This window comes from Schistocerca cancellata, chromosome 6 (genome assembly GCF_023864275.1).
Source record: "Schistocerca cancellata isolate TAMUIC-IGC-003103 chromosome 6, iqSchCanc2.1, whole genome shotgun sequence".
Taxonomy (NCBI): Eukaryota; Metazoa; Arthropoda; class Insecta; order Orthoptera; family Acrididae; genus Schistocerca; species Schistocerca cancellata.
In genome coordinates, this window is record NC_064631.1 from 317,550,138 (window position 1) to 317,577,829 (window position 27,692).

The 27,692-nt window shown below is 39.7% G+C and overlaps 1 protein-coding gene across 1 annotated transcript in view; it reads right to left on the reverse strand.

Annotated features, from left to right (window-relative positions):
• The window catches only part of LOC126191481 (rho guanine nucleotide exchange factor 18), a 640,188-nt gene that overhangs the window by 164,966 nt on the left and 447,530 nt on the right, over positions 1 to 27,692 (reverse strand). The window contains exons 15-17 of the mRNA XM_049932364.1: positions 9,720 to 9,766; positions 4,563 to 4,654; positions 4,284 to 4,388 (exon numbers count right to left, since the gene is read on the reverse strand). Of these exons, the coding sequence (XP_049788321.1) occupies positions 4,284 to 4,388; positions 4,563 to 4,654; positions 9,720 to 9,766 (244 nt within the window). The remainder of the gene's footprint in view (positions 1 to 4,283; positions 4,389 to 4,562; positions 4,655 to 9,719; positions 9,767 to 27,692) is intronic.

Here is a 27,692-nt window from a genome sequence, read left to right on the forward strand (position 1 = left end):
ATCTCCGGATCTGTCCCCCATTGAGCATGTTTGGGACTGGATGAAGCTTCGTCTCACGCGGTCTGCACGTCCAGCACGAACGCTGGTCCAACTGAGGCGCCAGGTGGAAATGGCATGGCAAGCCGTTCCATAGGACTACATCCAGCATCTCTACAATCGTCTCCATGGGAGAATAGCAGCCTGCATTGCTGCGAAAGGTGGATATACACTGTACTAGTGCCGACATTGTGCATGCTCTGTTGCCTGTCTCTATGTGCCTGTGGTTCTGTCAGTGTGATCATGTGATGTATCTGACCCCAGGAATGTGTCAATAAAGTTTCCCCTTCCTGGGACAATGAATTCACGGTGTTCTTATTTCAATTTCCAGGAGTGTATGGGTATTTGGTTGTACAATGTCCACTTATCTCTACTGAGCATCCATTCCAGTGTCTTCCTTTTGGGCACCGCTCAGTCTGCTAGTTGTATCTGCTCAGTCTGCTAGTTGTATCCAGATTGGGAAAAGGGCACACAAGTGTAAATCATCAACTAGCTCCCAAGAAGTTATGTAGGCAAAGGTGGGAGAATTTGATGGTGGAGATCATCATCACTGCATTACGAAGCACATGGGCTGTCCTGTTTTCTCGAGATATAAAAGATCTGAAAGTGGCAAAGTACTGAACGGATCAATCTCTTGGGCAAGTGGTGGTACAGTCACACAGTATGTTATCGATTGCGGAACCATGTAATGAAGTTGCAGAGAGCCTTGTAATAAAGTTACAGGGAGCCTCAGGATCTAACCCTTCATGAGGGTACATTTGGGATACATATAGATACCGTAATGACATATGCACTACTGCAGCAGCTGCTTGTAAGTTAGTGTACAAGTGAGCAGTTGCCCAGTATGGCAACACTACTTTTCGCCCTCTCTCCACTAAAGTGAGCCTTCCACTGGAAGTGGTAACACCAGCAGCAGCAGGATATCAGAGTATTTGAAATGAATCTGTAGGAACACACTCTTTTATTCACAAATGTCTTGACAGTATTTGGCACATGTTACACAGTTAACCAGTTTTGACTCTAGTGGGTAATCATAAGAATTAAAAATCAAGTTTCCTGGTACAAAAGTGTACTTCCTGATGAATTAATGTTTTATTTTTGTAACAAGAAACTGGATTTGCAATGAAGACATTTGTGAATAAGAGAGTGTACTTTAAAATAGATCGTATGCTCCAATTTGACAATGACCAACTTCATGAAATCTCTTGGAGAAAAATACAGAAGTGTCCCAGCTGTGCCTAGAGTCTTTCAACTGTTCTATATGAATGCCAAACCCATTGATGTTCCACTGTAATACAGCAGTCATTTCATGGAGGCATCTTATATCTTTCCTCTTTCACTTTCAATGAGGTGAAGATACTGAGACGAGAGTGCAGATGCTACTTGAAGAACTGGAACTGGTCCCTCAGACAGATAGCATAGTCCACAGTTCGAGAGCAGTTTCATTCCAAGGGCTACTTTTATTTCTTTTTCTGCCTGTAGGGATATTGTTGCATTTGAGTGTAATATGTAGTCTGCTTGAGGGAAAACAGCAAATTGTAAGGACAGTACACTTTTGCAAATGCACTTTTAACAACAGGTGTTTGTGCTGGTACTGACCAACTTTTCAGCCAGATTCCTTTAAGAGCTGAGCCAAATGAGGTTAGAGAGGTTGGTGGTTGTGATGCTTTCTCTACGACTTCTTGGCTTCATCATAAGTCATCAGACTCTACTGCCATTAATTACTGTATTTTTCTTTCTTTTTGAAACACTGACATTTGCTACTCCGCACAGTGATGCAGGCATGTGTAGCAGTGCATTGGGTCAAGAATGTGAGGACCGACCGTACAATTGGTTGGTTGATTTGAGGAGGAGGAGACAAAAAGCCAGGTCATCAGTCCTGTCAGATTAGGGAAGGATGGGGAAGGAAGTCAGCTATGCCCTCTCAAAGGAACCATCCCAGCATTTGCCTGAAGCTATTTACGGAAATCACAGAAAACCTAAATCAGGATGACTAGACGCGGGTTTGAACTGTTGTCCTCCTGAATGCGAGTCCAGTGTGCTAACCACTGCACCACCTCACTTCGTTGACCATAAGAAAGATGTATATTTTCATTATGTACTCTGCAAATATGTTTCGACTGAACACAAGGTTAAATTTTAGTTAACCTTTCACACTTATCATTACATTTTGGACAAGTATCCAGTTCTCTTAAGCCTAGTTTACACGAAAAAACTAGATTGTAAGCAACTGCACAACCGTCTACTGTGCACATGCGGTGCAAGTTTTCCCAACTCGTGAATATAAACACTTTGGGTTTGTTTCAACTTTGGTGACATTAGCTGCATGAGTATTGAGGTTAGGTACGGCGGTCGAGTGCAAATAAACTGAAATAAGAAGTGCAGAACGGCAGAAATTATTCATGTTTTTGGTATCTATACTGTGCATACATGTTTGTGAGATTCTAATGATGTTAACTACAAAAACAAACAGTGACATGTTGCTGTGCTCGGTGCCATCACAAGCAATCTGAACACAGATGGGTTGACAGTATCTGTGCTGCAGAGCAAAATTCGTTCAATTAGGATTACACGCACAAATGAATTAAGAAAAATACAGGCAACCAAAACACCTGGCCGTGAAACCACCCACATCTAGAACACTAAGATCCTGTGGTTTTAGTTGGCTGATTCTTTTTTATGGAAAATAGTTGACAGAAAGAAAGGCTACAGGATTCTAAAAAGCTGAATTCTTTATTCAATATTCATTTATTTAAAATATCACAGTAGTGCTTCCCATTCACGAATTGTAGTATAAATGATTAAAACAATTTCTAGGGCCTTCCACTACAATTTCTTGCAACAAGACTCCTGAGCAACCAGGCCAACATCTCTCTTTTTCCAGCCACAAACACGTTTCTTATTTTTGTATCTTTTATCTTATGCAGCTATTTCATGCAAACAAGCATTAACTCAACCACTACTCATATAGGTATAAAAACTTTCATTTTACACACGGCTATGGCACTCACAAAACGATGAAACTTAAGTGTACTCTGGCGGTGCTGCGTCTACAGACCTATATGAAACCATCTGCAACAACTCATTTCACGCAATGAGTGGCGCAACCCAGTGTCCATTTGTAAACTAGGCTTTACAGTTTTTCTTTTGGTAAATCAATAATCTATCTGCATGACACAAAACACTTCCTAAAGTTTTGGTGCTATGCAGCTCCTTTTCAATTAGACATTCACTCAGAGATTTACCTGTTTGGAGTTTTGTCAACTGTTGGGAAGTGAAGGTTTTTATTCTTAAGGTGTAATATATCAAATATTTTATTGCATTTGAAGTGGCTGCAATCACATCTAGACCCATAGGGATATATAGTGGAGACCTTTCTACAAACTGCCTTCTTGTCCTTTCATTACCAAAAGCAAGTTCTATCAAGCACTCGGTATTTTGTAATTTTTATTTTCTTAATAGAGTTTTGAACTATCCTTGTAATCCAGACAGCTAAGTCAAGATCTCCACTCACAGTGACACACAACATTCTACTACAATATGGAATGATGGTTGATGAAGCCTGCACAAAGTTACAGTCATAGATGACTCTGCACTCACTCACCAGCTGTCAGTGTAGGGAACTCAAATTTGCCAAACCCAAACTGAGACAAAACTAACAGAGTTCCCTGAGATGCTTAACCCAGGGTACATATGTGGCTTACCAAACACCATCAAAGCTACAAGAATCTCTCAAGCATGAAATTGATCAAAACTGTGTTTTGGAACTACACCCAATATTACAGTGTCACCGCACAGATTTCGTTCTAAAATTCCACAAAAATCTATAGTTACAGTTTGCATTCCAGCATCAAAAATTATGAAAGACTGTGTGCTTGCAATGTTGCAAGAAAGACCAAAAGTGTTTACAGAACACAGTTAGTCAGTTTTTAATTCGAGTCAGCTTTACCTTCAATTTAGCAATTGCAACTTGTGTCTGTTTAAGAAACGGACTGTAAAATATGGTGAAATACAGTCCTATTATAAAAGAAAAGTCAGAACTAAAACAAAAAGAGAAGAGTGGGAATATGCATAGGCCATTGTTCTCAATTATTTAAACTGCTCTACACTTATAATTCTGTAGGGTTAACAGTAAGATGATAAAAAGATTTTATGTTGCCCCTTAAGATATGTTCTAAATTGGTACTGTATCATTCTTACTGTGAACAGCGGACTACCACATTAACATAAATAATTATATGTGATACCTTCTGCATTACTCTCAGTGTGAGGCAGTGGTGCTTTTCTGTCAGGATGAATTCATAAATATGTTCTTGTCGTTTCACTTCCTTCTCTTTAAGTTTCTTAGCCACCTGCAATACCAAAAGAACAGTGAAAGACGATCAGCAGATAACTTATAAAATAACTTAATCTGAAAGACAATAATCGAATCACCCAAATCACAGAATGCAAAGTGATTCCTATGAAATATTTGACCATTCACTACTGGTTCCATTTTCCATTTGCAAATCAATAAGCCTCAATACCTCTTTCCCAACAGTTGGCGTCCAAGAATCTGGTTCATCATCTTGCAGACCAAGAAATGGGTCTGTCTCCAGATCACTTGCTGTAATAGGCCCTAGAGAGAAAAAGGACATTTCAGTAAAACACATACTTACATTGATCAAATATGTTTCTCAGCACACTGTAAACAGTATCAGAAAATTTACTTACATTTTGTAACTAAACATTTAAGCACCATAATATTGAACAGTACATTCTAATCACTATGGATCTCTGCTTAAAAAAACATATATTTGAAAAGGTTATAAGAAAAGAAAAAAAATGTATGAAGTTAATGACCAATGGAATTTGAGAAACCTTGGCTAAATTTATAAAAAATAATATAAGAAAGAACATGTAATTATAAATACCATATTTATAAATACAATATTAAGGGCAAAAACTCTGTAGTGCTTCAAAATTAAGGGGGATGAGTAATGTAATATAAACTGGAGTTTCTGGGTCTACTACAAAACTCAAAATTAATTATTCAAGAAAGAAGACTATAATTCAGCATCAGCAACACACATTTGGTAGGAGCTATTCTTCTTACCAATAATATTTTACTCAAACCTCTTCCCTTCATTTTATTTGCCAGCAAAGATACAAGGGCTATAAGAACTTAGATTAATCAAGAGCTCCATTATATGTAAAACAAATATAAAAGCTGTTATTAAACCAGAGATTTACTTGATAAAATATGGACAGAACAAAATGAGATAACATGTAAATAACACTTAAAGCTGTGGGTTAAACCATGAAAACCTCTACTTATGGCGATATATGGTATGCAGCTGAAGGTTATCCAAGTTTGAAGGCAAACAGAGTGTTTTTATCTCATCAATGCTTCACAATTTTAACACTAATAATACACTTGACGTTACAGAATTTAATTCTGCATACAATCAGGTACAAGGCCATTGAAGATTTATGAGACCTGAGTAAATCAGCCAAAAAAAGGTAACTAAGTGCATAGATTTATACAGCTGTTTATATATTACATTTTCTGTATCGTAAGAAGTAGAACTCTACAAGCTTCATTCAGAAATTTTTCCTGGTTACAAAGGCTACAGAATATTCCCGTATTTACACTAAATAATTACACGTCAAGAAGCTAAACATTTGCTGCTATTCTCTACTATCTCATTTGGGATTTTTTTTAGAAATGAATCTTCTGGCATTATTAGCAGTAACAGTTTCTTGTAAAAAAGGTTTATTATTGCTTGCCTGCAATGTTTTTATTTGTAAGCATGCATTTAGGTTGAGAACAAAGGCTTCCCCTCAGAAACAAAGGAAAGAAACTTTACAGTTTTAATACTTGGCTCATGGAGCCAGTATTCCACAGGGGCACACAAACCCTGGCATTCTTAACGATGCCCGTATCGCGGGACTTTTAGCCTGTCATTGAAGTCACTTTGTCTTATAATATAGCAGCAGTTCCTCTTGTCTCGCTACCAAAGGGCTCCACTTACTGGCAACTCACTCTAGTATCATCGAGAGAACAACAAAAAGAATGTCTTGTGGTTCATTCGAGAGTGAATAGGGAGGTAAAAATGGTGAGTAGCAAGTTGACAGAGTTGGAGATCTTTGATATTTTATACAGAAATCCAGGATGAGAAACAATAAAGATTGACAGTTTTCAGACAAAAGTATGTGCGACGGTTCCGGCTGCTGAAGTAAGGCAGGGAAATGGAACACGAACTTTAGTGTTTGCATAAAGCTACAAGCACCGCAATTTCAGGAGGCCCACGGAGGAATATCAGCAGAAATCCTGAAGCCAGATATAATCACTGACTACAGTAAGAACAAAACCATTGTTAACAGTGGATCAGCACTATGGCTATTCCCAACTGCCCAGAATATTGAAACTCCAGAAAAAGCAGTTTTTTCAATTATTAATACTGTTAACAGTTTATCTTACAAAAGAAAAGAGCGGAGAAATGTACCTGTAGCAGACTATTGGCTGAAAAGGGAAGACATATTTTTCAACAGTAACCTACTTTGTCTACCCAAACTGATACAAAATATGCACATAACTTTCCAGATAATGTTCAACCTCTTACAGAAAGGCCAACACATTTTACTACTGCTAGGTTTGTAGAGAAGGGGAAGAAAAGAAAGGGAAGATGGGTAAGTGCATCAGGAAGTTGAGTAGATATGGTGCAAGGACTGCAATGACATCTACATGTCCCACACTTCTTCCAGGATTACGACACCGAAATTACACAGAAAATGTTCTCAGTTTCATACAAGTAGTTTTAACTTTGCTGAACTGTTTTGTGACAAAATAATAATAGCACCACTCAAGAGAAAGAGCATGTAAATTTTTTTTCTTCAAATTCTCATGTGTTTTAATGAGTTAATTATGTCAACTATTTACTTGGGAAACTATGTAACTTGGAATTGACCACTAGATGTCAGGGGAGGCAGCTCGACCAGCATAAAAAGAGGTGGTGTGTACTGTGTTGTCAGTAGAATGAGTTGGTCAGGAGAGCTCAGTAACTTTGAACATGGAATAGTCATTTGGTGTGACCTATGTAACAAACCAGTCAGGGAAATTTCAACCCTTTTTAAGCTGCCCAGTCAACTGTTGGTGATGTGATTGTGAGGTGCAACTGTAAACCAAGACCTGGCAGGCTATATGCACTGACAGACAGGGAACGGATGCACTGTGGAGGGTGGATATAAAAATTGAATAACATCAGTGGAACGAATCATTTGTGAGTTTCTAAGTGTTGCCAGCAGCCTAGCTATTACAATGATTGTGCACAGGTAGTTGAAAAGAATGGGGTACAATGGATGAACTACTCGTCATAACCCACAAATTACTGTAGCCAACTCTAAGTGACAGTGGAGGTGGTGTAAAGAGTGATGCCACTAGACAGTGGATGACAAAAACAAGTGATTTGCAGTCATGAATCATGCTATACCCCTTGGCAAACTGAGGGAAGGGCTAGGGTTTGGAGAAAGCTTGCAGAAAGTTACCCACCATCCTATGTAGTGGCAACAGTGACGTATGGAGGCGTTTTCCATGCTTAGGATATGGTACCCTTATTATGCTTAAGAAAATGCTAAATGTGGAAGGATAGCAACACATTTTACAGAACTGTGAACTGCATACAATAGAGGAACATTTTGGAGATTACGGCTGAGTTTATTGGCATGACAACACATCCTGTCATAAAGAAGCATCTGTGAGGCAATAGTTTATGGACAAGAATCCGGAAATTGACTGGTCTGTCCACAGTTCCCATCTGAACTCACCTTCTCTAGTTTTTTGAGGAAGAGTGGGCTGTCATTCCTCCACAGTCATTCAGATGTCTCACTGAAAGTGTCCCTAGCAGATTTAACATCATTACAAAGGTGAAGGGTGGACACACTCCACATTAATACCATGTAATAAGTGACTGGATACTTTTGATAAGAGAGTGTATATACTAAAAGAAACTCATCTTCCTGTAATGCACTTACATTTCCCTTTTAAATGGCATGACAATAATAATTCTATAACATTCCTGTATTTTGTCAGTAATGTAAGTGCAGTTCTCAATTAGCCAGTTCACAGAGAGAAGTATCATGTGGGAAGAGAAAAGGGTTTAAAGTGTTAATATTTTTTCTTATATTATGGCCAGTACTTCAAACCTCATGCTTCCTCGCATGATACGTGAATAAGCTACAGTAGCAGAAATTACAGAATGGAATGGATGATAAGCTACGACCATTCCAAACTATTAATGACTTAATAACTGAGCTCTGCTACCCAGCAGTTTTAAAGTGATTTTCACATGAATACAATGACCACATGGGAACCTTATCATGTATGTTATTGGGTAATGAACTCACAATGAGCAACATTTTCCTAGACAACACCTCAATAAAAAACTGAGCAAAGTGAATTATAGTGAGAAGTTAGTACAGACAAAAAAATGCTATCCACATCTAAAGTCCCGTAACCAGACACGCATGTCCATGGCATTAAAATATCGTAAACCACTATATGCTGCAGTTCTCCCGGTAGGCTTGCACCTGGCCTAAGTGTTCAACTGCTGAAGTTTAAACTTATAATTCACATTCTATTGACTAAAAACATAGAGGCTAATCATCTGCACATTTTAATACAACAATGTTCCTCAAGTTAACACTTTCTATTATATTTACTTAAATATCATAATGCAGAGTATTTTTTCAACACTGGGTAGTTAAGATAAGTTGTGTTACAAGATGTAGTCACATCTCAAATACTGTTAAATGTAAGCCATATAATTCATCTGTCACATTTATGTTAATTCATCACAATGTTAAATCATGTTAATGTGCTACACTTCTCAATGTAATAACCACTGCACTGCATACTTCAAAATATTTTATGTGAAACTTCAATAGAATCATTAATCTTTTACAGAACATTGCTTATACCATGCATGAAACACAAATAGTACACAGACCATGAAATGAATATTAAAAGATGGAACATCCTAGAGCAGCTTTCAGTCCACTTTGTGGCAGCTTTCAGTAATTACGTAAGTGTCCTCTGTTAATGTAACTGAGATAGTTATGACTCAGATGTAAGGCAGCTGCTGCTACAATAGAAAAAAGGATGTATATGTAATTGTGCAGAAAATCAGGAAGATCACAATGTGATCATATGCAGACTTTTCAGAGTATAAACCATCCATAATACTGTGCTTTGAAGTCAATGTACCAGCACTCCTTTATAAAAGGGTAATAATAATGACTTAGGTAATAATAATGATTATTATTACTGGTTACTTGTAATGCAAAACTAGCGAAGCATGACTATCTTTTCAGCTTTTAAGCATAAAGTAAATGTTGTGAATATACATGGGTACGTATATTAATAGATATCAACATTGGCACTAGCTTTAATCTGCAAAGTCAGCACTACTGTGGATGTCTGCATTTGTGGAAACATCTAATGATAGCTAATATTAAACGAGGATATGCAGGACCAATAGATGAAATGAACAGCAGGAAGAGTGATGATAAAGAGTGCCAAGCAATGATGTTAGTATTATCTGTACAAACTATACTGTCACACTTTGCAGCCAACCGTATTCAATATGTAAAAAACTATATTAAACTAGGTATCTGCATGCAATTTGATATGAACTCGCACTTACCTTCATCCAAAAACTCGAACTGAACTAGTGGCACATCATCATAATATCTGAAATAAAAATGGAAGATGTGACAACATATTTCACAATCAATACCTACAAGACTATAAATTTACTTAAGTATATTTTGTTATTGTTCCTGAGTGCAGAGCACTCATAACCGTCTTTGGTGATCTTATTAATAACCATGTCCCACATTCTGTAATGTCCAGGAGACCATTATGAATCACAGTGACTTCAGTGTAAAAAAGTGTCACAGCTATTCATCTCATTGAGGATTTCATTCAGTCATCTTCTGTATTATACTGTAGCAGTTCTCTCTACGTAAGGTCCACGCTTCAGCAAGTTATGTTACTCGGAAGTCACACATCATGTTAGAGTTATTCTCATGCTTAAGTTTTGCACACCAGTGTAAATTAGCAGAAAACAGGTGTAAAAGTTATCCTCAAAACATCTTTGTCTATTTGCTGTAATATATGATTTTGAAGTTAGGGTATTTATGGTTTCAGTGCATTAAAAACATCCGTGCTGTCATTACTGTTGTCAGCCCATTCTGGTCTAAGCTGCCGAAGACAGTGGTCATGTTTGTGTGAGGTGACCTTGGTTTTTTTTTGTGTGTGTGTTTTTCCTTTTCTGATGAAGGTTTTGGCTGAAAGCTAAATGGTAACAGTCTTTTCATTGTGTCAGTCTGCAGCTCAGCATGTTACCTTTATAGTGAGTCACAATCCATCTTTTTTCCTATATTGTTAATTTTGGTTTCTTTTTTTATATTATTGAAGCATATCAACTGTATTCCATCAAAAAACATGCCACAGTGAAAGTGAACTGCAACAGAGCCTTTTGCATGAAGGCAAGGATGTTACACACTGCAAAGCAAAACACAGCAGACAGCCATTGCAAAACAGTGGCAGCTGGACATGGTACAGTAATGGCTAATGCTACGATACTCTAGCAGAAGGGTGGAAGCCTTTCCTCACTTTTCACCACAGAATTGTTTATAGTACGTGTCTTAAGCCCTCTACAAACATAGTTTGGAGTATGTAAGTACTCAGCCATTTGTGTACTAAAATATTCTTGTCTCAGCATCACACCCCACAACACAAGCCTGTGACATCTGGAGTAACATCCGGTAATGCAGTACAAGCTGTTTGACTACAGGACGTGACAGCCTGCCCTCAGTCACAAGAGCAGCCACTGACAGAGCAGAGCCGCCTGCTCACTGGAGGGAGGCCATGGCTGCCTCTGCAGTAACGTCAGCTGCGCTGCCGCATTGTTATCACAGTTGCAGCAGGAGATCTCGCCGATGACGGCATTCGAATGGTGCCACACTCGGACCCACTCTTTGTGCTGTTACCAATGCTGGACGTCTATCGTTTCACATGAGAGGCAACTGGACCTCTCCACCAAGCTGTTCCTAATGTACTATGACCATGAGCCAGAATAAAGAAATTAATTAAACAAATCTACTATTGTCCTGATGTCTCAATTCACTCTCCATGGGTGACAATCTATGGGTCATTGAACACTGGTGCCACATCACTGACATAACCTCCTTAGAGCAATGTCTGAACCTACAGTCTACGGTAAGGTGAGTGCAAAAAATTTTGACTGCGTTTTGATCACGGAAAAAAGATTTGATGGACATGCAATTTTGTAAAGGAGATTTTATTGCCATTAGAGAACTGTGGGTTTGTCTAGTTTTAGAGATAATGGAAGTTGTGATTGATTAGTGCTGTTAGATGTGCACAGTCTAACCTTGAGGGCCACTAAGCACCATGTACAGAATCAGCTGCAGTAAAATGTTACACATGTAACACAGGGGCATAGGGCTAGGCAATGCTGGACGTTGAGATGGCTCATTATTAGACACAAGAATTAAATTAATGTATTTTTTTCCTGTATTGTGAATTCTAGTTCCCAAAATGAGTGTTGTCATGGACAAAGCTTCGACAGAACTAGAACAAAAAGGTGTGTCAAATCCAGAAGCAGTGTGCATATTGTTAGAAAAGGTAGCACAATTAACAGCAGACAATACAGAACTTTGTGGGATGGTAGAATCGCAGTTGTCACAGCAGAATGTAGATTTGTCAGTCGCAAGTTTAATTGCTCCTTTTTCTAGTAAGGTAACCAATAATGTACAAGCCTTTATGGGAGACCTTGGAAATCTGAGATGGAAGGTTGCTCTGATAAGGAATTACTGAGTGTTGCAAAATTGAAACTAAAAGGGAAAGCTAAAACTTACGTACGTATACAGAAGCTCTTAAGGGAGCCGCAACATTTGAAGAATTTAAAGACAGGTTAATTCAGAGATATATGAAATGAATCAGCGCCAGACACTATAGGGAATAATTATGGGTATAACTAAGAGAAATACAGAAACTGTGGAAAAATTTGTGGATTGGATAAGAAAAATTAATGGACATATCTATGAAACAGAAAAGGATGCCCCAGTCAATGAAATTATTTTGCAAGAAGCTGAGCAGAGCACACTCAATGATTCTTTTAAGAGGATTGCATGTGAAAATGTCAAGACATGAATGGACCGGCGGTCCAATTGATTTGTGCACAACAATACGCTTAGCTATAGGGTGTGGGGAGATCAATTTGTTGACTGGAATGCAGGGTAAAAGGACAGTGTTTGCAGCTAATATAAAATGTTTCAGGTGGACAGATGGGACATGTAAGCAGGCAGAGTCACCAGCCACAGGGTGATGTGAATAAAGTAAGAGGAAGTAATAGTTTTAGAAGCACAGGACCAGACAAGAATAAGGTGTTACATACCAACAGGAACCCCAGGCTCACCTAAGGTCATTCCCAGTAAGACTGGATGCTACAAAATCATATGCAGAGGTGGATTGAGTGATAAGAGCAATAGTAGGAAAAAATGGTTACATGATATTATTGGACATAGGGGTGCATGTGTCGGTCATCTGTAGTGACCTAGTGAAACGTATGCAATGTGACCCACCACAGTACAGATTGTGTGGAGTGAGGGATAAAGATGTCATACCATTAGGATTGGTGGATATAGACTTTTGGCTGGGAAACTGTTCAATTTAAACAATGTGTAGAGATTATGCCATCTTAGCCTTCACTGCATGTAATCACTCCACCAGCCTAGTTCAAAAGCAGATTTCCGGGGCCATCGCATCCAATCCTGGTACAGCTGATGCCCCCAAAAACCAACTTCGGAGCACACAACTGGTGATCAGTGTTATCCTGGTATGAAATGTATTAATCACAGCTACTTTGACAGGGCTGTGACTTCTTAAAATCATGGCCTGAAATGAGATCCATTCTGTCTGAAATTTTGTCCATCACACACCCAGAATAGCTTTCTGCTGCCCTCCCAATCCTCACAAGTTTCGTGTGAGACCCTATGCTCCTTCTGCACCCATCTCCCTACCCTATGGCTCTGCCTCTGTGACCGTCCCCGCTGCAAGACTTGCCATATGCACCCTCCTGCCACCAACTATAGCAGCCCTGTAACTGGCAAAACACTCACTACCAAAGGGAGAGCCACCTGTGAAATGACATGTCATATACCGGCTATTATGTAAAACAGGCTCCAGCAAACTGTGCCCCCGGGGCGCCAGTGCCTGCGATTGCCCGCGGCGAGCGCCCCGGGCGAATTCGGATGTTGCCGCAGTGACAGAGCCATGTCGCTTAGCTGGCAGTGCGGTCCACCCGCCGCGCCTCACCATGCCCCTGTACACGCCGGCAGTGGCCAAAAGAGACACAAAGCAACAGACGTAAGTCTACTGTGGATCGAGATGGATGGTCAACAGCAGCAGACAACAAGAAAGAAGAGCGGTGCGTTCGCACTATTTAAACCCGAGTGGGAAATTAATTTCCTTTGTACATGCCAAATGTTTAGTATGACATCGAAACCTCATGTATTTAAAAAAGTACTCGATTGAACGGCACTTTAATACCTGTCACAAATATCAGTTTGAAAATTTGTCGCAAGAGGAATGCCAGTCAAAGCTTGAAGAACTGAAAGAAAATTTCAAGCAGCCTTACAGTGAAGTAAGTGTTTCTTATGACTCTTTATAATTTATAAAGATGATAAATAAAAGTATATTTTATAATCTGTCACTTAGCAATGTGCCAATTATCGAATATCAGATTGTTAGCAACAAGGAACATTTCTTTTCGGTTAATTTTTATATTTCATTTGCATTAAATCGTGTCGCACAGACATACGAAAAAGTTTCAGGTGCGTTATTTTTTTCCACTTGCTGAAAATCTGTCACAAACGCTGTCTCGGGCAGCAAAGTGTCATTAAGAGTCATTCTTTGTTTTTGTATATTTGTGTTTTTATGGATGGGAAAACATATGTTGTAGTTTGATCTATATATTAAATTAATCAAAATGCAGATATTCCAATAGATAAAAATTTATTTTGCGACCACATTTCGCTGACCTGGATAGCGTCTAAGGCCGCTTTTCGGAGGAACTGGGCAAAAATGCACCTTAAACCAATCTTTCATTGTTAGTTTTTTATTTGAGTTTCGATGAATGAAACAATTGTTAAAATGATAAAAGTGTTTTATGAAACAGGATCTACATCTACATCTACATCCATACTCCGCAAGCCACATGACGGTGTGTGGCAGAGGGTACCTTGAGTACCTCTATCGGTTCTCCCTTCTATTCCAGTCTCGTATTGTTTGTGGAAAGAAGGACTGTCGGTATGCCTCTGTGTGGGCTCTAATCTCTCTGATTTTATCCTCACGGTCTCTTCGCGAGATATACGTAGGAGGGAGCAATATACTGCTTGACTCCTTGGTGAAGGTATGTCCTCGAAACTTCAACAAAAGCCCATACCGAGCTACTGAGCGTCTCTCCTGCAGAGTCTTCCACTGGAGTTTATCTATTATCTCCGTAACACTTTCGCGATTACTGAATGATCCTGTAACGAAGCGTGCTGCTCTCCGTTGGATCTTCTCTCTCTCTTCTATCAACCCTGTCTGGTACGGATCCCACACTGCTGAGCAGTATTCAGGCAGTGGGCGAACAAGCGTACTGTAACCTACTTCCTTTGTTTTTGGATTGCATTTCCTTAGGATTCTTCCAATGAACCTCAGTCTGGCATCTGCTTTACCGACGATCAACTTTATATGATCATTCCACTTTAAATCACTCCTAATGCGTACTCCCAGATAATTTATGGAATTAACTGCCTCCAGTTGCTGACCCGCTATTTTGTAGCTAAATGATATGGGATATTTCTTTCTAAGTATTCACAGCACATTACACTTGTCTACATTGAGATTCAATTGCCATTCCCTGCACCATGCGTCAATTCGCTGCAGATCCTCCTGCATTTCAGTACAATTTTCCATTGTTACAACTTCTCGATATACCACAGCACAGATGGGTAGATCACATAACTAATGGGGAGGTGTTGAATAGGATTGGGGAGAAGATAAGTTTGTGGCACAACTTGACTAGAAGAAGGGATCGGTTGGTAGGACATGTTCTGAGGTATCAAGGGATCACCAACTTAGTACTGGAGGGCAGTGTGGAGGGTAAAAATCGTAGAGGGAGACCAAGAGATGAATACAATAAGCAGATTCAGAAGGATGTAGGTTGCAGTAGGTACTGGGAGATGAAGAAGCTTGCACAGGATAGAGTAGCATGGAGAGCTGCATCAAACCAGACTCAGGACTGAAGACCACAACAACAACAACAACAACAACAACAACATCCGCAAAAAGCCTCAGTGAACTTCCAATGTCATCCACAAGGTCATTTATGTATATTGTGAATACCAATGGTCCTACGACACTCCCCTGCAGCAAACCTGAAATCACTCTTACTTCGGAAGACTTCTCTCCACTGAGAATGACATGCTGCGTTCTGTTATCAAGGAACTCTTCAATCCAATCACACAATTGGTCTGATAGTCCATATGCTCTTACTTTGTTCATTGAACGACTGTGGGGAACTGTATCGAACGCCTTGCGGAAGTCAAGAAACACGGCATCGACCTGGGAACCCGTGTCTATCGCCCTCTGAGTCTCGTGGACGAAAATTAATTATATGTTACAGCCCTTTCGCCTCAAACTGTTGCTCACCGAGTCGAAGATATGGCCTCAGATATGAGACAGCAGTTAATGGAGAGAGTGGCAAACTTCATTTCATTTTCTATTGTTCTTGACGAGTCCGCAGGCGTTGCGGACATATCTCATATTCGTTCGAGGTGTCGACGACAATCTGCGTGTCACAGAAGAATTTCTCAGCCTTATACCACTAAAAGACACAACCACGGGTTTGGATATTTTTGTAGCCGTGGAAAATGTGTTAGAGTCAGTGGATTTAAAATGGGAACGCCTGACCAGTGTAACAACAGATGGAGCCCCTGCGCTATGAGGGATACGCACTAGATTTATGAGTTTTGTCAGTTCAAAAATGGCTGAAGTTGGCTGTTCCTTATTCGCAGCAGTCCATTTTCTGATACACCAGGAGGCACTTTGTGCGAAGACTGTCAACATAAAATATGTTATGGACACAGTTCTTCGAACGGTTAATTATCTTCGATCGCATGGACTCACACATTGCCAATTTAAAGAATTTATGGCTGATATTGAAGTGGAATACCCTGACATCCCCTACCACACCGAAGTAAGATGGCTGAGCAGAGGAAAGGTGTCATCAGTTTTTCTCCTTGAGAGGCAAAATAAATACCTTTTTGGAAATGAAAGAACGTCCAGAAGAATTACTTTGTGATCCTACATGGATGGCGAATTTGGCTTTTTTGAGTGATCTTAGTGGTCATTTAAATACTTCGAATATTTCACTCCAAGGCGAAAATCGCTCTGTTGTTGATTTAGTGCAGACGATTCAAGCATTTCAAAAAAATCTTATTTTGTGGGAAAAACAGTTGTGCGAGAAGAGTTGTTGTCACTTTCCTGCACTATACATTGTTAAAGATGATGTGGATTTTTCAGGTTATTTTCAAATCATTTTCGAATTACAAGAACAGTTTGAAAACAGATTCTTGGAGGTAAGTGAGCTTCAGCCGGCCGTAGATATATTTGTTCGCCTGTTTTCCCTTTGGGCAGAGGACGTCTTACAAGAGCTTCAACTAGAGCTGATTGATCTGCAGTGCGATATCCTCCTGAAGGACCGCTTTCTTATGTGTAAAACTCTGGATGACTTTTACAGTTGTCTTCCATGAGAGAAATATCCTCTTTTGCACCAGCACGCGGCCAAAGTTCTGTCAATGTTTGGTTCCACATATATTTGTGAGCGCTTTTTCTCTCTGTTAAAGCTTGCTAAAACCAAGAACCGTCCATTACTCGGCAATAAAAATTTGACTAATTCTTTGACGTTAGCAGTCTCATGGAATATTGTACCAAACCTAGGCAAAATCATTTCGTCGAAAAAGAAAAACATTTAAAATGTTAATTGTCTTCTTTAACAATGTTGACTGTAGGAATCAAAGAGCTTTATAATGTTACTTCTATTTTTTAATAAGTTTTCAAACTGCATCGGTTAAAATTATTACGTACAAAACGGCAAACTAAGCATCCAATTTCTAAACTCTGAAAAGGGACACAAAAAGATGTAGCACAAAGTACACCAAAAAATATTTACTTGTAGCTACTAACAGTAGGAATGAGACACTATATCCCTTACATAAAATTTTTTCTAAAATAGAATATTTGTGACTCTAGTTCATTTAAGAAACTGATGTATCTTTCAGGAGATGCCTATTGTACATACGATGAGTGTGCATGTGCAGTACTAGTAGAATCAACCTGTGCGTCATAAAACTACTAAGTTGTTCTTCAATTCTTGTTTTGGATATTGTTTTCTAAAGCTTTGCGCAGTAATTCTGCCACATGAACACTAGTTGTTACCTCAACAGTAAATGGTTTGCTTGTTTTAGCACTCATGGACCACTTTTACAGAGCTGCGCTTCCTCTGTTATTTTGTTTACGTTGGATCTGACTGCGGGACAGTCCAGCGCAGAGCAGTGCTGTGAGATCTCACTCGTTCCGCAGCTCTCTCTCGCTCCTATGCTGACACTAGTGACACACGGTCGCGGACGGGGCGCTGAACTACACTGCCTTGCGCCCGTGGGGCGTGGGTACGCCCGCCGGGCGCAGTTCTTGGATGAGCCTGATGTAAACACTGTTTGGCCTCTTAAATCAGCAGGACTACGACCAAATTATCAATTAGGATGAATAGGCGTAGGCAGAGGGTGTGACCATCTCCGTTGCATCTTCCTACCACCACCTATAGCAGCCCTGTATCCTGGAGAAAGAAGAATCAAACATGAGGGGTGACAGCCATGGACAGTCGCTGAATGCCATTGAAACTGCATCATTACGAGGAAAAGTGAAGCACCTAGAGGCAAGCAATAGGGAACAGGTGGAAAAATTACTTTTGGAATTTAAGGATTTATTGTTTCCAAAAGGGTCATTATCAGCTATGCATATTACACAGTACCGCATACCAACGGGAAATGAATCACCAGTCTACCACAAACAATATAGAATACCAATGTACTTACAACAAATTTTGGAGGAATTTATCGATCAACAGCTGAAAGAGGGAATAACTGAAGAAGTAATAGCATATGGGGGTGTAGGAATAGTTGTCATGTCAAAAAAATCAATGGACAGAACACGGAAATGTAGATACCTAAACGCGAAAAATCATAACGGACGCCTACCCTTTGGCAAATCTTACAGAACGAGTTGGATCATTTAGGGCAATGCAAATATTTTTCAACAATGGATTTGAAGAGGGGTTATCACCAGATGCAGGTTGCATCACAGGAGTGATGCAAAACAGTATTTTTGGCACTGTAACAATTCAGAAGAATGCCATTAGGATTAAAAAATGCACCTGCAACACTTCAGAGAGTGTTGGATGGAGTACTCGGAGATTTAAAACCACAGCAAGGCCTCATATATCTCTAAGACATAATTGTCTTTGTGAGTGACATGGAACAGCATATGCAGAGATTAAGGGAAGTATTCCTAAGCAGCAAAGTTAAATGTGAGTACAAAAAAGTGTCATTTTGTGATGGGAGAGGTAGCATACCTAGGTCATGTCATAAGTAAAGATGGGGTTAATACAAACCCAAGATTAATTTGAGCTGTACATGAATTTCCTGTACCAGAATCTGTAAAGCAGTTTCAATCATTGTTAGGAGTCGTGAACTATTACTGGTGGTTCATGAAAGGATTTGTGGATATTGCCCTATGATTGACACAGTTGCTAGAAAAGGCTACTAAATTTGTGTGGTCAGAAGAGTGCCATCATGCCTTTGAGGAGCTAAAAGAAGCTTTAACATCAAGTCCGATATTGGTATGTCTGGATTTTAATAGAAAATTCGTTTTATCATGCGATGCATTAAACTGTGCACTTGGCTGAGTGTTGTCACAAGAGGAAGAAAGTGTGGAACATCCCACAGCTTACGCAGCAAGACAACCAAATTTTGCAGAAAGAAATTATTCCACAATGGGGCAAGAGATGTTAAGCCTTATTTATGGAATCACCTATTTCAAATGTTATCCGTACGATAAAAAGTTTACAGCAATAACAGATCACGTGGGATTAAAACATTTGTTGTGGTTAAAGGATTCTTCTAGAAGGCTGAAGCGATGGGCAGTAATACTAAGTGAATTTTATTTTGAAGTCATGCGTAAACCTGGGAAGAAGCACAGAAATGCAGATGGCTTAAGTAGAAAAGTAGCAGTATTACATATTGGAAGTAATGAGCATAAGGAATGACAAATTGCTCAGAGGGTGGATGATGAATGTAAGCAGTATTTTAAGCAGTCACAGTTTTGGGTCCAGGATGGGTTACTATGCAGAGAAAAACAAGTTGGGACCAAGGTAGCAGTACCAACGAAGCAAAGGAATAGAGTGCTACAAGAAGATCACGATCAGATATTAGCAGGTCACGAAGGTTGCACGTCTCCTAACAGAAGAGTAGCAGAAAGATATTGGTGGAGGAATAGGAAGACGGACATAAGCCGGTATGTGTGGAGTTGCACACACTGTGCACAGAGAGTGGATTTGTGTCAAACAAGAGCACCATTGCGGAGATTAACTGAAGCATTGGCACCATTCAAATTTCTTGGGATTAATGTTTTAGGTTCATTTAATAAAACATCCGTACGGAGTAAGTATGTACTCACAATCATAGATCATTTTTCAAGATATGCAGAAATGGTCATGATGCCAAATCAGCTGGCAGCAAGAGTGACACAAGCACTTGTGAATAATTGGGTACTGAAATTTGGAGTGCTTGAGACAATAGTAACAGACCAGGGATCAAACTTCAGGTGAGATCTATTCAAGAAATTTTGTAAGTTAATGAATGTGAAGAAGTTGAGAATGAGTGCTCCCTGCCCACGAGCCAACGGAAGAACGGAAAAAGTGCATAGGACAATTGGGAAGACACTTAGTTACTATGTTGACTTACATCACACCAACTGGGATATCAATTTGAAGTAGGTCATCTCCGCCTACAACTCAAAACAGCATACGAACACATTATGTAGTAGTACATGGTCATAAAATGCCATTACCATTAGACATATCGAAAACAAAGAAAGGGAAGACTGGAGAGCCTGTTAAGGAATTTGCCCGAGTGATTAGGGGAATATGGACTACAGTAAGGAAGGCAAATAGACGAGCACTGAGAAACAGGAAGAAGCTGTGGGCCACACAGCAAGAATGCCACCATATAAGGTTGGTCAGTGGGTGGTGCTATCAACTTCATGTACGCAAAAGGCAAAGACAAAGAAGTTTTTTTTTGCAAAGTATCAGTCGCCACACCATAAGTGGTAGAGACTATGTCACCAGTAAATGTCAAGATTCAATGCAGAAGAGAATGACAACTGAGCATGTAGGGTGGTTGAAACCTTTTCACAGGAGTTATTCCAGGAATAGAAGATGTAGACTGGAAAAGGAGACTGAGGAGAAAGGTATCTGATGATAAACAAGAGGTTGTCCATAAGATGTTAATGAGGAACCTGTAGGGATTAAAGATTAGGAGAAAGTCATTTAATGTTTTTAGGTTATGTATAGATTTGGTGTAATGAGTATAAGCAGCTGTGGGGCAGCAATGAATTTAAGGGAGAGGAAGGTGATAAGACTTCCTGCCCATAGGTGACATGCAGAGAAGGCAAGATGATGCTGTTCATAGTGTGACTACCAATATTCATCATGGTGGAAGCTTTATGGAACCAGCACCTGGAAGGTGGAGTGCCGTTCGTCAAGCAGGAAGACGTAGCAATCACGAATCATTACTTGGTGACACTGGAAAAGTGTAATGAGATGAGAAGGCTGCAAGTAGCATTCAACAACTTTTTTCAGGGAATGGAAAGGCATGGGATACTCAAAGGAAGTGGAGCATACGAGAAATTAAGGAGTGAGATGACCCAGGTACTGGGGGTCATTCTGCAATCGTGAAAAGGAAGAGGGGTTGGATGAATGCTGGGGGTCAGCTTATGACAACAATATTTGGCACTGCTGCTGAGGAAGACATTTGAAGAGTGAGCAACACAACAGAAGAGATTAAGCAGTGGGGAAAAGGGCAAAAACCCGTGAGTGATTGGCACACTACACAGATTGCAAATTTAGAGGAGGACATACTAAACAGCACATGACAACTACAACAACTGACTGGAGAAGTAAAGTGGTATGCCACAGCTACAGAAGAGGCAGTTAATCAGAACATCAGGGAACTACAAACTGAAGTAGATGACTTGGAAAGGGAAGTAATAATAACAAAATAGTTGCAGTTTGTAGAAGATAATATTTGGGAAGCACCAGGGAAAGTAACAGAACTACAAGAGGCTAAGCAACATGCTGTAAAACGTCTGTTGGGGGTTAAACTTCTTGTCACCAGAACTGTATTTGGAGGGTCTAAGGAAAGTAAAGAAGGGACTAACATTGGAGTTGGGGCTGTTTTTAGAACCCAAGCACAACAAATTAACTTTTTATTTAAAGGTAGAGCCACAGTACCAGTGAGAACTGAGGGAGCAAGTAGCAGGAAAACAAGTATGTTACAAACGCTATGTAGTTCACGTGTATATTGTCAAGTGGAGGATACTGAAGAAATTTGTAAAAGTAAACATGCAGCAACTATTATTAATTGCGAAAAACATGGGAAGGTATGCAGAAATGGAGAAAGCAAAGTTACAAAAATTCTACCAAGGGAAAATCACAGTTGATCTGAGTATGGTAATAAGGGGGCAGAATTCCTGTGCAATGATATTGCTAATGGGGTAAAAGGAGGTGAGAGAATGCAATAAAGAAGTGACTGAGCCAGAATTGTACTTTCGGCTGGTCGACGCACATTGGTTGTACTCTACCTTTGGCAAGATGGTAGTAGTGGCTAGTTATTTCAAGCGGCACAGCTCATGTCAGCAAAGAGGCTAGAATTAAACAGGAGTGGTTTGTTATTAAATGGAACAGCTTGTGAGATAATGGGGCCTACTTTCCATTTGCCCACCGAGATCACAGAGATAACTAACCTGAATATTTCATATCTTCGTTTCTTCTGGCCAAAGGAGCTCATGGAAGTGCTCGCTACCTGCTGCAAACCTAACCAGCTTAAATCAAACTCTAGGGCTGGAATTAATGCAGTCTATAAACATGCTTCTGATCCAGCAGGAGGGACGAGTCTCCCTAAAAACCTTAGTACAGCAAGTAAATTTATATCCGGAAAATCAGTAACAGAAAAAGACAACAATGACTATTGTCATACCAACCACTGCAGCGACACTTCTGCTGAGCGCTGTTCTTGTTGTGGTATGTAGAAGATGAAGCACGAGACTGAGTCAGACTGAGTCATTCAGATTCTGGTGAATTGGATACCCCGGGCATAAAAGCACCAGAAGAAAGATGAATGCACAAGGGGGTAGTATTAAGGATAACTGATTCATTGATTTATTTTAGGTTGTAAGTTATTGTGTAAGAAGCCTAGTAATGAAATAAGTTCCATGGTGTTAAGTTAAGGAGCAGGGAAAGGGGCCCTGTAGAAATGTGTAAGATTAAGTGCCAAGGTTAAGGAAACCAATTCTTAGAATAATACTTAAGAGGCAAAACAGAGCCAGAAGGGTTGGTTGCCAGAAACTCTAGTGTACAGGATAATCTAGTTTGCTTGACCCGGGGGACTGGGTATTGATAAAAAGGAGGGAAATGTAATGTACCGACAATCCAGTATTGTTTGGATTATAAGACGAACCTTAACTTTTAAGCAATTTTTTAAAAAGTAATATTTTTAACATTTTTATTATTAGATTGCGAAAAACATACTAATAAAAAATTCTTAGTTTATAAAACTGAACTGACCCCCTCCTTCCTCGTCACTGTTGTCCTCTTCATATATAAGATGGTCTTCACTGCCATCAAGAGGGTTACTTATGCTGCACTTCTTGAAATATTTAATAAATTTAACAATAATGTCGTCTCTCATTCTAGACCACAGTTGTTTTATCCACTGAGATACTCGTTTGATTGTACGTTATTTTGAAGCTCCCTTCAGTGTGAATTCATGTTGGGTTTCATCCATCATCTATTTGTTCCATTCCTGTCTCATATACACTTTAAATGGTTTATTTATCAAGACATCAAAAGTTTGCAACTGTGAAGTACGTCCTCCTGGAATAACAGCAAGCTCTGTATTTCCCTGTCTCAATTTCTCTTCCACTAAATTTTTCAAATGACTTCTAAACTGATCCAGCACAAGAAGCAAACACTTTTTCAATAAAGCACCTTTCCCTCTCTCCCACACACTGTTAATCCATAATTTCATACCAGCCTCATACATCCAAACCTTGTCACGTATATGAAAAACAATACCTAGCAGCATTTCAAAACATTTTGGCATTGTTTTTCACTTGAAAATGCACAACCTGAAAGAACAACAGTGTAGTGCAATTTTTCATGTCCACTTTTTTTATAGTTACAGTTTTAACACCTTTCATGGCAATTGTTCTGTTACTCAGTACATCAAATGGCAGAGGAGTTTCATCCACATTTGCTACGTGCTGGAAAGATAATACTCTCTTCATACTCCTGTGGCATTTTCTGAGATAGTTTGGTTTTGGTTCTCATGTTAAGTCCATGACGCTTCATAAATTCATAAACCTGCAGCACCAACCTACTTTACCCTTAAAAGTCTGTAAAGATCCATTGTAGTGCTAGGTTATGAGGGTGTATTTGAATCATTTTTGTATTAATTCCAGTGCCATTTTGATGCTGTCCTTGAATCCATTTCAATCAATCATCTTCTAGTTTTGGACATTTTTGCATTCAGTCCTCTACTTGCAAATTTAATATTTCTTATTTTTTTCAGTTCTTCTTTACTAGCCTGCCAATCGTGAATCTTTTTTTTCTGTTGGTGGAGGACCGAAATGCCCTCAACTGCTCTGTTTTCCTGTTCTCCTGCATATGCCACTACTTTCAATTTATAGCCAGTGTAATACGAATACCATTTATTTTTTTCCATTATGAAACTAGCCACTAATATAAACATTGTACAGTTACTGATAATACAAATACTTTCAATTCCAGTTCACTGGCACCATAGACTGCAATGATGCATCATAGGTAGATAATGTTCTGGGTTTATGATGGTGGGGTGGAGAGAGAGACAGTGTTAGCAAGCTTGTCAAACTCCACAACTCATGAAACTTTCTGGCAGATCTCATTCCACAACTCATGTTTGTTGCAGTGGTGCACTGCTGTTGTCAGTTGAATCTAATGTTGCCAGATAGCAATATATTTCCTGTGGCATTGAATATATGGCCATTTTTATATTGCAAACAAAATGATACAATTTCAGAGACTTCACTGGTCTCATACAGGCATGATTTTATGTATATAGACTTACATAATGAATGAAAGTTTGTACCAATGTCGGCAACTGAACCCAGGTCTCCTGCTAACTAGTTGCTTCAGTGTATATACATAAAATTCTTGTATTAATGCGAGTATAAGATGCACCCGAATTTTCGAAGCAATTTTCCAAAGAAAAAAGTGTGTCTTATAGTTTGAAAAATACAGTATTCGCTCAAAAAGTACACCAGAGCAGAAGCGAAATGCAACAGAACTAGACACAGGCAGGCAAGTGTGCTTTGTGTTGCAACGCAAAACAGGGCCGAAAGTCATTGTGAAACAGAGCTCAGCTGGGCACAGTACAGCAACAGCCGATGCTGAAACACACAAGTGGAAGGGCTGAAGCCTTTCTTCACTTGCCACCACAGAACTGTTGTAGAGCACGTGCCTTAAGCCCTAAATGAACGTAGTCCAGAGCAAGTAAGTACTCTCAGTATCACAGCCTACACCATGAGCCTGTGATACCTGCAGCGACATCTCGGAATGCAGTACAGAGTCAGCTGTTTGACCACCAGATGGGGCAGCCTACCCTGAGTCATGAGAGCAGCCTGGTCGCTGAAGGAATGTCACAGCTGCCTCCGGAGTATCCTTAGGTGCACTGCCGCGCCGTCATCATAGTCGCAGCTGGAGACATTGCTGACGGTGGCATTCTGGTGATGCCATACTCAGCCTCACTCTTTGCACTGTCAGAAATGGCAGACATCTATTGTTTCGCACGAGAGGCAACTGGACGTCTACACCAAGCTCTTTCTAATATACTACAGCTGAAGGCCAGAATAAAGAAGTTAATAACACAAGTCCGCTGTCATCCTGACACCTCATTTCACTCTCCACGGATGAAAATCTATGGGTCATCTAACATTATGATCCTGTGGTGTTTTGTACTACTTGTTACAGTTCACCAACTCTTATTTTTTAAACCTTGCTCTCTCCAACAATTTAACTTAGTGTACCTCTACGTTAATTAACTAGCATTTCCGGAAAGTAGCATAAAGTTTAAGTTGTTGTTTCAGAAACTTTGCACTGTTGTTTTTGTTTACACACAGTTGCGTATAGGCCAAATTTGTGGAACCATATTTTCATGTTTATCTGTAATTTAACTGCCTTATTCTTAATATACTATTACGTTTATAATGAGTGAAAATTGCTTGACTTGCTGTAGAATTGTTAGGTCGTGGCTTTGGTGTGATGGGTGCTATAGTTTTTTCCGTGTGGGTGACTGTAGTGGCGTGGGAATAGGGGAAGTAAATGAGACTCATCAGTGGTTTTATAGGATTTGTAGTAGAGATAGGAAGATACTAGAACAGGAGGGGAAAAGGGGTACAGGGGAGATCTTGACAGGTTAAGGGGGGAGAATGGTAAAGAGAGGTGGGAAGTGGCAACAGGCAACAGGAGAAAACAGGCCTAGAACTTTGTCTAACAGCTTCGTGGTGAATGTGGAAAATAGATTTGACCTGTTGCTTCAGTTAGAAGCTGGTGAGCCTCAAGCAGTTGCAGGTGTAGACAGGGCACAACGAACTTTCAGCAGCAAACTGAAAAGAAAGAATGTAGGGAAATCAGTGTTGTTGTTAGGTAGTTCCCATGGAAGAGGTGTTGGCCAACTTTTGCAGGATGAACTAGGATCAGAATGCCAGGTCACCATTTTTTTTTAAACCTAGTGCTGGTCTGGAGCAGGTGACAGAGGATTTAGGATCACTCTGCAGAGATTTCACTAAAGAAGACACCGTGGTTATAGTGGGTGGGGCAGGTAACAGTATTGACAGAGATCCTGGGTACACTATAGAGTGTGACCTGGCAAAGATTGCATCGGCATCGAAGCATACTAGTGTTGAGTTTGTATCTGTTCTTGGGTGCCGTGACCAACCTCATTTGAACTCTTGTCAAGTGAGTTAATTTGGAGGTGGAATGGCTGCTTATGTCGGGTGCAGGGTCACACATTGGTGTGGTTCCTGTTGATTCTCTCCATAGGTGGGATTATACAAGGCATGGCCCTCACCTCAACAGGAAGAGAAGGGTAAATTTGCTGGGAAAATAGCAGGAAAGTTAAAGGGGGAGGCACTGTCATGAGTGGTAAAATACCAGTGGTTATAGGGTTCAGAAAAGACCCTTTTTTAGGATAGGGAGGACAGAAAGAAACCAAATTTTAAAAGAGGTTAGAACTGAGACAAACCTTCAGTTTGAGAAGGAAAACAAAAAAACACAATTCTAGTTATTACAACGGCATAAACAGCTATTGGTTAAGAATTTTCAAGTCAGCAGTTACTTTAACTCTACCCAATTTTAACTCAGTCATTGTGAAATGTCAGCTATTTTTATTATATCAAAATATTTGAGGGCTGAGGAATAAAATTAATGAATTAACTATCTGCATAGATGAATCAGAGTCTTCAAATACAGCTGACATAATATGCCTCTCTGGACATCATGTGACCACTGGTATAGAACTTTTAAGTGTTACAGGGTTTAGGTTAGCATCTCACTTTTGTACATCAGAAATGGAAAAAGGAGGAGTTGCCACATTCATCAGGAACTGTCATACACTTAAGAACATTTTGCCTAGAACAGCATATGGAAGCATGTGCAACAGAAGTAGAATTTCACAAAAAATCCTTCATAATATTAAGTGTACATCGGGAACCTGCAGGTAACTTTAATCTGTTCGTAAACCACCTTGAAGCTGTACTGACCCATTTAACAACCAAAAACAAAGAAACAGTGGTTGCTGGTGATTTCAATGTAGATTTCCTTGAAGACTCTCCCAATAAGAACTTATTTGAGTTAGCAACACTATCATTCAACTTAATGCCCACTGTAAAGTTCCCCACTAGGGTCGCCAACTGCTAACAAACAGCCACTGATAATATCTTTATAGAAAAGTCCAATGAACAAACCCAATAGTCAATGGTCTCTCAGACCATGACATGCAGTTCCTTCTGTTAAATGTTAATACTGAACAGGATATAAAATCTGTTAAATCTGAGCTCAAGAGGGTAATCAATAAGCCAAAAATTGATTATTTTAGGACACTCCTCAGAGACATTCACTGGACTGATGTTTACAGTGCTCATGGCATGAATGAAAAATACAACACTTTTG